The following is an 11625-nucleotide window of genomic DNA, read 5'->3' as shown; positions in this document are numbered from 1 at the left end:
CTGATTGTATTAATGTAGAATTTTTGTATAATCTGGCAGTTTCTCCTTATGTTTAACTAAATTATAGGTTTTAAGAACATAATCTTACCTCTAATTGTGGGAATATTGAAAAAAATGGCCAGCTCCTATTGATTAATAATTATTACAAAATTGACTCATTCCTGGTTCTAGTCCTATGAGATTCATTGTCAGGCCTCACTGACCCTAATATTTTTCTTAGTTAAGATAGCTTAAAGTGCCCTGGTCTGGGAGTCAGCAGAATAGACCATGCTTCTTTTAGTCTTCTGTCATTTGGTTCTGCCTTTCACTAGCCTGGTGACTTTGAGCAAGTCTCTTCACCTCTGAAGTCCTCAAAATCCTCTTCTGTAAAATGATGCTGTTAAATTTGGTCTTTCTAACTCATAATTTTTTGTAGTGAATCAAATGAGGTCATATACTTAAAAGTTTTAAAAATGTAAAATAACATGTAAATGCTATATTATCATTAAGTGTTTTAAACTATTTCCTTTCCAAAACAACTTGACTTCATCTCCTTACATCAACAGTTGTACTCATGCTGACGATCTGGTAAAAGTTCAATAATAATTAAGTATCTGCTATGTAGCAAACACTGCTCCAGACATGAAGTACTAGCTACACAAGAACAGGCAAGGTTAAAAATGAAGAGTTAACTGTCCTTCAAAAATGAAGATTTAAAACACACATTAGAAGTTGTTTACTTTTTGTACAGGTAAGTATTTCATAAACTTCCAGTTGCTTGTCTTGTCACAGACCCTTCCTGAGGTAAACAATCCATACAGGTCTTTCTGCATACAGTTTATACGGTATACAACACATACATTGGAAGAAACTTACCTACACTTTCAGTTCCTACAATAATTATACAATGAGTATCAAAGATGCTCTCCTACTATAAAAAATTATAAAACTAGACAAAATACATGAAGCAACTGTTTCGGGTATTGAACAACAGACTGTGCAGGACTGTCACAAAAATCTAAACTCCCACAATGTAAAATCTATAATATGAAGCATGTAATAAAAATGTTTATTGGATGCAAGACAATGTGACATATAATTTGGAGAACAAATAAGCTATAGAAACTGATCCCAAATATGACAAATACGTCAGAATTAGCTGTCAAGGACTTTCAAACAGCTATTATAAAAATATTCAATAATTCAAAGAAAAATATGGGACATAATGAGTAAACAAATGGGGAATCTCAGCAGGAAAATAAAAGGAAACTATAAGAGAAAAATAAATGGAAATTCAAGAACTGAAAAATCTGAAATAAAGATTTCACCAGATGAGTTTAATAGCATATCGGACAACACAAAAGAAAAATCCAATGAACTTTAAGTCAGGTCAATAGAAACCTAAGCTGATATTCTGGCCACAATTGAGTGGACTATGAATTACTATCCAGATATATAGGTCAGATGAAGACAAAATAACCCTATCAGAACCTGTTTCAGGAATTAGATCCTCTTAGTCAAGGTTTCTCAATCTTGGCACTATTGACATTCTGGACCAGATAATTCTTTGTTGTGGTGGACTAGCCTATGCATTTTAGGAATTTTAGCAACATCCCTGGTCTCTTTTTGATAGATGCCCACTTGGATCCCCTTCACAGTTGTGACAACTGAAAGTCTCCAGTCATTGCCAAATGTCTCCTGGATGAAAATCATTCCCGTAATTGAAACCCACTTCTCTCGGTGAATAAAGAGAAAATGGATTTCAGACTAACCTAAAGATACTCTCACTGTTGGATTTCTGTTTTCCCTGCTAGAATGTAAATTTTAGGTGTAATGAAAACAATATGGGTCTTTTTCCTATTTCATACCCAGCACCTAAGCTGGTGCCTTTCACTTTGGATCAATGAATTAATGAATGAATACTGAGTTTTTGTTCTGTTTTCTGGAAGGCCTGCTGTACATCTCAGACTTTGGACTCAGAGTGACTACACAATGCTGAGATAGTATCCCTTTTATTTATTATTGCCTTTCAATAAACCCCCACCTGTATATGTTTCTTCCTCACTACATGAAATAGGCTAACAAATATAAATTTTCTATTGACATTTGCTCTCAACTTTCTCTTCTTCTCAGGAGAGTAACAGATCCAATGTTTCTCTTCTTCTACATCATTAACTGATAATTATTGAAAGGCATCTTTTTTGTCTCTTAAAAACCCATCTCCCTTCCCACTTCAAATGCTTCTACATACTTTATTTTACTTAATTTCTACACATTTCTACTAATGTTTAAAGCTCTATAGTGTAATGGTATTAGTCCTGAAATTACACTAAAAAGGATAATGTAAAAAAGTGCAATTAGTTCGTCAAGGTGATAGGATTATGAATGTTCAGGAAAAAAACATGTTTTGTGACATGGTACAACTTACTGTAAGAGATTTTTTTAAAACTTTTTGTTGTATAAAATTTTAAACTTAAAAGTATTCAGAATGTATAATATAATCTTGTTTACCATCATCCAGCTTCAACAATTATCAAATGATTTATCTTACAGATCTTATTTGATCTATACCTCTTTCCACTTCCTTTCTCCTGTATTATTTTTAAGAAAATCCAAGAAATTTTATCATTTCACCCTTAAATAGCAGAATACATAGCTCTAACAGAACTATTTTTAAACAAAATTATAATATCTTTTCATATCTTAAAAAGTAAATATGATTTCTTAATTTTATTAAGTACCAGCCATTATTCAAATTCCCAGTAGTTTCAGATGTCATACATGACTTTTATTTTTATAGTTTATTGATTGAATTGGGACTGAAATAAGATTTTCACATAGCAATTGGTCATTCTGTGTTTAAAATCTCCTTTAACAAATGGGTTTTCTTGTTCTCCATTTTCTCTCCTCCACAATTATTTGTTGAAGAGACTGGGTTTATCTGGGTTTATCCTATAGATATTCTTCAAATCTGGATTTTACTAAAATTTTAAAAATGTAAGCCTATTTTTATTCAAAGCTTTGCATAAAAAATACACTTCTGCGATGTTTCACCCACTGCTATGGACTGAATATTTGTGGTACCTCAACATTCCTATGTTGAAGCCCTAACTTTGAATCTGATAGTATTTGGAGATGGGGCCTTTGGGAGGTAAGCAAGGTTAGATGAGGTCATGAGGGTGGAGCCCTGATCTGATGGCATTGATGTTCTTACAAGAAGAGACAGACACAGGAGAGCTTGTGTGCTTGCTCTCTAGATAGTTCTCTCTCTATCTCTCTCTCTCTCTCTCTCTCTCTCTCTCTTTCTCTCTCTCTCTCTCTCTTTCTCTCTCACATACACACATTCACACTTACTCCTACTCCTAGTAGGCACAAAGAAGAGGTCATGTGAATGCCCAGCCGGAAGGCAGTTGTCTGCAAGCCAGAGAGCCCTCACCAGAACAAGACCATGCTGGCACCTCAATCTGAAACTTCTAGCCTCCAGAATGGTGAGAAATAAATTTCAGCTGTTTAAGCCATCCAGTCCATGATATTTTGTTACAGTAGCCTGAGCTAAGACACATACTCCAGATTTGGTTCACATTTGGTAAGTCACATTTCTATTGTGGGTTGTCAAAAGACATCATCTTATTTGTTATTGTGACTAGAGGGCCATGCATTGACCTGAACTTTCAGATTTCTCACACACAAAAAGTCTGTATTATTCCTATCAAGAGGAATAGAGTTAAATCAAACTGGAGATCTGTTCTTTATCTTGTGATAGATTTCTAGCTCCAGTTAGAAAGTGATACTTGACGCTCTTTCTCCCCATTTCCACACCTTTGTACCCATGAGCAACATTTCTTTGCTTGACAGCAAAATATTAACCCTGGAGACTTTGCAGAATTTTATTTCATCTTTACTTAGTAACTTAATCTCCATAAGACCAATAGCAATATGATTTCACTTGACACCAATGTAACCTCAATCTTGAACAGAAAATGTACATGATTTTGTAATAACTTTATGCCCATTCAACTGTGTGATAAATTTTGACTTTTCCTCAAAGCTCACTAGAGGAAAGAAGTCACAATTTATGGAGAAAAATACAGCAGATAACAGAGGTTGATTTTCCTATCAGAATCGTTTAAATGCCTCTTCTTCTCTCTTGCACAGAGTGAAATAACCTAGGCTGGTTTGAACTGGCAATTGCTTTAGCACCAAGATTACACAAATGACCAGTGTGTTGATTAGTATATCACTCTGTGTTTTTAGTTTGCCTTGGAGCTGGAATGGACATGTGCATTAATTCCTAGAAGCAATGAAATTTGTAACAAGTATCTTCTACTTACAAATACAGTTTATTTTTCAGTTTTTAATTAACCTAATAGAAACATAATTTATTGTGTGAGAGTAATCTGTGGTTTTAGCAAAAACAGCAAGAAGGCAATGTTTTATTGGGTTCAAAATTATTTTTCTCTCAACAGCCAACAACTTCATAATCTTATTCATTGGAATTTAGTTTGGTTTTAATTTTAGTGCTTTTTAAAAATGCACTCTGGTAACAGAGTAAGTCATGGTCCCTTAAAATCATAAATTTCATGAATAACAAAGATTTACCTAGTACAAGAGTTAATAATGACAAAGAACATTTTCGTTTCTGTCCCAATTTTGAATTTGAGATTATTATATTTTATATTGCGTGTTTTGGGACAAACACTTTGCAAAGAAAAAACATAAGGATTACAGTTACATCTTAGTTAATGCTTTGAGTTGTCACCAGTTCTAGCAAAATTATGATTTTTGACATTGGTAACTGATACTAATAAAAGGGGAAAATCTACCAAATAGGATGTACACATTCTGGGAAGTATGGCTCCATTGTATCTTTTGGACTAATTTCTTCCACATTTGGAAAGGAACAAAGTTCCGTAAGAAACTGAATAAGCTTCGAACCTCACTGACAAGTAAGTGGTTTGATGAGGCCCATGTATAATGCTTTCATTTACTACTAAAAATTGATACCTTATAGTCCTACTCTTACATAACAATTTGTTCTTCCACTAAAATTTTGGAAGTCTACACAAATTACAACCTTTAGGAATAGATTATTGGAAATCAGGATTTGGGTTCTGTGTTAAAATGAAATAGATAGGAAGTAACTACTCACATTGCTAATTCTGTTCTATACTCTGATTTCTAAAACTGAACTAAACATAAGGCCTCAGTGAGTCATGAAGTTTCTAAAACTGGTCCCTGCAGCCCTTCTCAGAGGAAGGCCATCTTCCTCTGTACCAAAAGTTACTTCCAACAGAAGGGGTTGAAGATGAACCATTTCCCTTGACAGATAATCTGGACACTGGTGTCTATTCCTAACTAAACATAAGAGAATTTGCTGGTTAACATCTGGCAAAAAGAAGGTGGACTGGGACAAAGCCAAGTTGTTATTCATATTTTTAGGATACCTGTTTCATGAACAAGCATAAACATCTATGTAAGTACACACAGACATGCATAAACACAGACATACACACATACAGAGGTTAGATAGTTAAGGGAAAAATACTTTTCAATATTTATTGGAGAGAAGAGAATTGAAAGGCTTTCCATTGACTGTTAGCTAAGTGTCCAACTGCATCAATTTTTCCCCCAGTAAATTTAATCCCTAAGCTCATACTCTTTAAGAAGCTCCTCCTTGATGTTTAGTACACTCTAATAGCTTTGTCATAAATCAAAGTTCATTGATAATTCACCTCTGGAAAAGTAGTTCTCTTGAGTGCTTAGTTTTAGAGAATTTCCTTTTGGCCTCCTTTACTTAATCACCAACACTCCAGGCTGCTCAAACTTGAAAGCAGACAGACAACCATTTCCTTGTGCCTGCCTTCACTGTAACTATTGCACCATCCCAAATCAGACCTTATAACAAAGTCATTCTATATCACAATAACAGATCCTCCATTTTTTTTTCTCCTTCCTTCTCTTCTTCCTTTCCTTGTCTGGCCTTCATTCCTTCGTTCCTTCCTTCCTTCCTTCTTTCCTTCCTTCCTCTCTCTCAGTCCCCCTCTCCTTTCTTTCTCTCCCTCCTCTCTCTCTCTCTTTCTTTCTATAATATATTGCCACAGAGCAATTCTATTCTTCCAAGGAAGACTTTTTATTTTCAATATGTCAAAGCACACTGGCATGCGTTAGGAGGTAGAAACATAAATACTCCCTAACTGGAAGTATTTCATGGTTTAGTAATATTCCTCAACAATGTTTATTTTGTTTTCCGCCAGTAAAATTGTGTCACTTTAAATCTCTAGAAGAATTGCACCCTGGATTTTGAAAATAAGTTCAAATATTTATTGAGAATAAATTCAAGGAGCAAAGGCCATTTTCTGCCCTTTAACTTTAATACGTAAAATGAAAGTTTTAATGACTCCTGGTCTCATTCTGTGTACTCAAACCCAAATGCTTTCAAGATCTGACTAAGCCACCTCAAAAAGGCGATTACTCATAAACTCTGGGGCATTTCCCAAAACTTCTTCGATGTCAGGGACAGCTGTGAGGGAATGTGGCCAGAACCTGGGACAAGTCAGCTGCAATATTCGGTGAGAGAGAGCGCTCTGGTGGGCCTCAAGAATTCAGCGTCCATCCTCCTATGGAATTCCAAGATTCCCCATTGGTTTCCGTGGTCGAATCTAACATGGGTTTGGCCTCAGCAAAGGACAAGGCGGGGGTGCGAGGAGGTCAGAAGAGAAACATTGACAGATCTAATACTGCTGGGCTGGGATTTGCCCCGGTGTCACAAGGGGGCGAGTCCTGGCTCAAGCACCGAGAAAGTCTGGACGCGACGTCTGCACTTCCTGTTCTCAGAGACTTTGCTGGACCACCCGGTTCCCGGGATCTTGCTATCACCCCCAATCTCTCTCCACAACCCATAAGGGACCAGGGCGATACTTTGCCGGGATGTCGCGGCCGCCTCGCTCGCCAACTCTCTCGCCGTCACCCCGCGGGAGCCGTTAGTCACCTCCCTGTCTCCTAGGCTGTGGAGCAGCCCCCAAGGTCACTCTCTGTCAAGGCCCAGAACCGTCAATCCTTCCCGGCCTTGAAATGTGAGTTCCGCCACATTTCAAAGAAATGCCCAAGAAATTGCCGCAGCGCCCCTGAAGTGTCCTCTGCTCACCCCCGGCCTCGATCCCGCCTTTGCCTCGCTGCGCCTTCCTCGGGCGCGTGAGGATGCGTAAAATGAGGCAGAACTGCAAATTTAAACTGGTTCTCCGCGCCTCTCCCGGAACCGTCGGGGTGGTCGCGGGGCTGGCGCCCTGCTCCGGGAGCAGGATGGAAATCCTTGGGCTGTCCACAGCCTACGCCCGCTGCGTGGATCGACGGTGGATTCTCCACCGACTACAGCCCCCGGCGGGAGCGCGTGGGCCGCGGGAGGCGCCGAGCTGCACCCGCGGGGCCGGCGGGGCTGGCGGCGTCCACCCCGGGCCGGGCGGGGCGGCGGGGACTGCAGCGGCCAGGCGGGGCTCCCTGCGGCCCGCTCCCCCCAATCTCACTCCCAGGATGTGGCCCCGCTGCAGCGGGACTACTGCGCTGGGCTGTGTCTGGCAGCTTCTACTGAGCAGCTAATAGTATAACAACCCGGCTTTGATAAATCTGAACTAATTACCCCTCTTAATTAAAGTCTTTAGCAGTTGTTTCACTGTTTTGGCAAGAAAACAGGAGAGACTTGCAGTTAGAAAACACCAGAGCCAGAGCTCACAGCAGAGCTGCTGATTAACACTTGAAGCACTTCAAGGACCTGGCACCCGCCACAGTTTGGTTTTCATCCATGTTTCCTCCTTGAACGGAAGTATATTCGTCTATAAACATATACACACATATAAAAACACGGGGGCTCTCTTTGCCAGCTGTATACAAGTCAGCATGTGCCTTCAGGATGCGAACAATAGATACCTGTCTACATGGCATGATTGTAATGCATTTGTGGAGGTGTATAATATATTGCACACAACCCCTAGATATGTTGCTACCATGTAATTGTGCATTACAAACATATCAGATGGCCCAAGCCAAATTCATGTTTCTGTTAGAAAATGTCACATCTTCTGTTTCTGAACTTTACCAGATTTCATAACGTTACCCAAAGCTATAACTATTAGAAAAGACTATTTGTATTTGATGAATTTTCAGATCAAAACATTAAGTATTACTGATCCAGGGTTGAATGTTCTTAAAATGAGAACGGATGAAGGGGTCAGAATTAGGAATTCTTAGCTGAATAATATGAGCAAAGCCCTAAAGTTTGTTGATTAAATAAGCATGTTCCAAGTATTTATTTCCAACAGTCAATGAATCAATTTTCACGTGCAAGAATCAAAACCAAAATTCCAAGTCATCCATAATGAACCACCCTTATTTAATGTGTATGTGTGTGTGTGTGTGTGTGTGTGTGTGTGTGTGTGTGCTCAAGAATGTAGAATGTGCCTTTAGAGGCTCACACATCTATGCGTGTATTATGTAACATACACACAGTGTTTTGTTATTTCAGAGAAGGAGAAAATGATAATAAACAATCAGCAGGCATCTTGAGACCGCAGAATCAACACAATGTAAATATATACAATAATAAAATTAAAATGGTGCAGCATTCCTGGATAGAATAATACAGATCTCAATAAATATAGCAGAAATTTGTTTAAAAAAAAACAACAAAACAAAAATCATCTCTCCACCAGAGATGAAAAGTCTTCCCAAATTAAAAAAAGAAAAACAGAAAACAAATAAAACCCTCCAAATTTCTCATAATTGTTAGTGCCTATATAGAGTATAATACACAAAACCATTTAGCAGGTGCATGCAAGAGGCAAAAGGCCAGGGAATGCAGAGGCTTCTGGTCGGCCCTAAAGCGTGGGGCCCAACATGCCCTGCGTTCTGCAGACGAGCTTGGCGTGGGAGCTCTAGTTTGTCGCTGCCTCAGCAGTCGGGGCCTCGGCTGGGGCTGGAAAGAAACTTGGCCTTGATCACTGGTGGCCCTGGTGGAGCCCAGGCTGCAAGGGCCCCGGGGGTGGCAGCGGCGGCTGTAAAGGCGGCAACGTCGCAGGCGGTGGCTGCTGCAGCGGGGGTGGCGGGTCGGTGCCTGGTTCCCCAGCGGGCGTGCGGGCCAGACCCAGGCTGCTGTCGTGCAGCTTGCGGACGTGCTTCTTGAGGTCAAAGTTCCTGCAGAAGCCCTTGCCGCACGTGGGGCAGGTGAAAGGCTTCTTGTCGTTGTGGGTGTGCATGTGGAAGGTGAGGTTGTAAACCTGATGGAAAGCCTTGTTGCAGATATTGCACTTGAACTGCTTCTCCCCGCTGTGGGTCAACTTGTGGTTTTTGTAATTCCCTGAAACAGACAAATGACAGGGACGTGATTCTGAAAAAAGAGCTGAAAAAGGGAGCAGCGGACCTGTCTAACGTAACGAGGCAAGTGGAAGAGCCACCAGAGATCCCACAGCCAGCGCAGGGCTGCTATCAGGACCTGCACTTATCTACCCAAGTTTATTTTTAAATACCACATCATCGGTGAGGCAGATTCCTCTGCATTTGAATACACATTCACTAATCTAATTACATAAAGCGAGAACATGAGGTTAGAAATATGTATATCCTTGGAATATGAACCATGCATTTCTCTAATACTAATCAGACTTTGGGTAGGGAGTTAGAATGGTAACAAATGAACCGCGTAACTAGCTACACTATAAAAATCGTTTTCTAAATTGTTCCAAAAAGATTGACTATGGCTTTCCGTATTGCTACCATGAAAGACATTTCTTGGGTTCCATACCTTTTTGATGAAATCCTTTGCCACAGAATTCACACACAAATGGTTTGTAGCCTGCGTGTATTCGGGTATGAGTGTTTAAAGTGGAACTTCTATTAAATGCTTTGCCACACTGGTTGCATTTGTGAGGTTTTTCCTAAGCAGGAGGGAGGAAAAACAGAGACTTTCAAGTATTTTGTTATTATGTGAAGTCCTGTAAGCTCAAAACACAGCAATGTTCTAACGCTTTTAAGCGGAACAAAGGCAAACAATACATGGCATTTCCCCCTGTTCAGCTAGCACTTTTTAAAGAAATTTTACGCTAAAGAGTAAGGCTTTATTGACCTTTTTTGTTTTTTCAAACAGTTCCGAAGCAAACCAGGTGAAATCAAGAAAGACGAACACACCTGTGTGTGAATGATCTTGTGCCTGCACAGGGTGCTGGCTTGTCGGAAACCCTTTCCACACACTTTGCAAACGAAGGGTCTGGCTCCGGTGTGCACCGGCATGTGACGGGTTAAGTTATAGTGCGCGTTAAAGACCTTAAAATTAAACACACGTAGAACAAGTTAGCCAAAGCACTTCAAACCCGGCAGAGGGAGGGAAGGGGAGGGAAGGGGAAAGATAACCTTATGACAGGTGTATACAAACAATTACCACCAAAATAAATTTTAAAAAAAAAGGAAGGAAGGGAGCAAGGGAGGAAAGAAGGAAGGAAGGGAGTAAGGAAAGGAGGAAGGAAGGGTTTCCGTTCTGCATAGTACTTGCCTTTCCGCACACTTCACAAGTGAAAACTTTGGGCTTGGCATTAGGAGAGCCTCGGCTGAAGTCCGAGGTTTTGAACCCGATTTTTTCCGACAGAAGCTGGGCGCTTTCTTTCATGTAATGCTGCAGCTGAGCCTCGGACAGGTCTTTGAAAGCTACTCCCGAAGGGTACTTCTCCACCGCTGGGACCACCAGTTTATTCCTTTCGGCTAAATACGTTTTTGGCTGCGGGTGCAAAGGGGAACTGAGGAAGTAGGAGGCCACCGGGTGGATGTTCACGCCGGCCCCCGGGTGGCACGGGCCGTCACCTCGGTTCAGGTAGCACAGGGCGCCCATGGCGTGGAAGGAAGAGTGGTTGATCACACGCGGCCTTACCAGCTTGTACTGCTGCAGCGGCAGTGCGTCGCGGGCCAGGTCGCCTTTGAGACTCAGCGCGCAGTTGAGCAGGTCTCCGCAGCTGAACGCTGGCCCGGAGGGCACCGCCGCGGGCGCCGCCGGGGCCTCCAGACTCGCCTTCCGCGGCTCAGAGCCAGTCACTCCTGCCTTGGGGCTGGTGTCGTACGCCACAGGCACGAAGGGGATCATGCAGGGGATCGACGAGTTGAGATGCAGAGAGTGCTTGGGGTCCCCCTTGGGCAAGGCTCCCTGCAGGAAGTGGGGGACAGGCAGGGCCTTGGGCTCAGGGGTGCGGGCCATGATTCGTTCAATGGAAAAAGCCAAGGGTTTGGATGTTCCCATCATGTTGCCCCGGGCTGGAGCCGTCGCTAACATTTTGGTGGTCGCGTTGTGGCAGCTACTGTCCATGTCTGAGTCGCCAGCGTCCGTCAGCCAGAGCAGGGATGCGCCGCCGTTGTCTCGTTCCCTGCTTGTCACAGACCTGCGAAGAGGGGGACCGGCACCATCACCACCAGCAGCCTCCTCCTCCTCCTCCCCAGCATCACCAGCCGAACCTGCCTGCCCAGCCCAATGGACTCCTGCCAGCCCATCGCAGAGTTCTTGGCGCACCAATGACTCGGGGACAATCACTACTTATTTCTATCAATAGAAAGTGTTGTGTCAATAACGCAGCCAAGATCTCGCCAATCGTTAACTTCCAAGAGGAGAAGGTAAACTAG

General features: G+C 41.7%; 1 protein-coding gene across 2 annotated transcripts; it reads right to left on the bottom strand.

Moving 5' to 3' along the window:
* Window positions 1-8400: 8400 nt before the first annotated feature.
* Window positions 8401-11625, bottom strand: FEZF1 (FEZ family zinc finger 1). 2 transcript variants are annotated; one of them, XM_012652768.1, is made up of 5 exons: window positions 10886-11625; window positions 10514-10735; window positions 10153-10287; window positions 9770-9902; window positions 8401-9325 (listed from the first exon to the last, which is right to left on the bottom strand). In XM_012652768.1, exons 1-5 carry the CDS (start codon window positions 11312-11314, stop codon window positions 8967-8969), a joined length of 1278 nt encoding a protein of 425 aa, XP_012508222.1. In that variant the 5' UTR covers window positions 11315-11625; the 3' UTR covers window positions 8401-8966. The 2 variants fall into 2 exon arrangements, with proteins under 2 accessions (XP_012508222.1, XP_012508221.1); XM_012652767.1 differs by having other exon boundaries at window positions 10514-11387; window positions 11461-11531.

The sequence above is a fragment of the Propithecus coquereli genome, unplaced genomic scaffold (assembly GCF_000956105.1).
Source record: "Propithecus coquereli isolate 6110/MARCELLA unplaced genomic scaffold, Pcoq_1.0 Scaffold4, whole genome shotgun sequence".
In the NCBI taxonomy this organism is placed as follows: domain Eukaryota; kingdom Metazoa; phylum Chordata; class Mammalia; order Primates; family Indriidae; genus Propithecus; species Propithecus coquereli.
This window is presented reverse-complemented; position numbering and strand designations above follow the sequence as displayed.

Bases quoted from the DNA above. Each gene is read 5' to 3' on its own strand.
- FEZF1 (XM_012652767.1), bottom strand. From the start codon at position 11,314: ATGGACAGTAGCTGCCACAACGCGACCACCAAAATGTTAGCGACGGCT. The intron at 9,903-10,152 runs GTGTGTTCGTCT...CCTCCTGCTTAG, and splicing joins ACAAGATCATTCACACACAG to GAAAAACCTCACAAATGCAA. The intron at 9,326-9,769 runs GTATGGAACCCA...TGTCTGTTTCAG, and splicing joins CAAAGGATTTCATCAAAAAG to GGAATTACAAAAACCACAAG.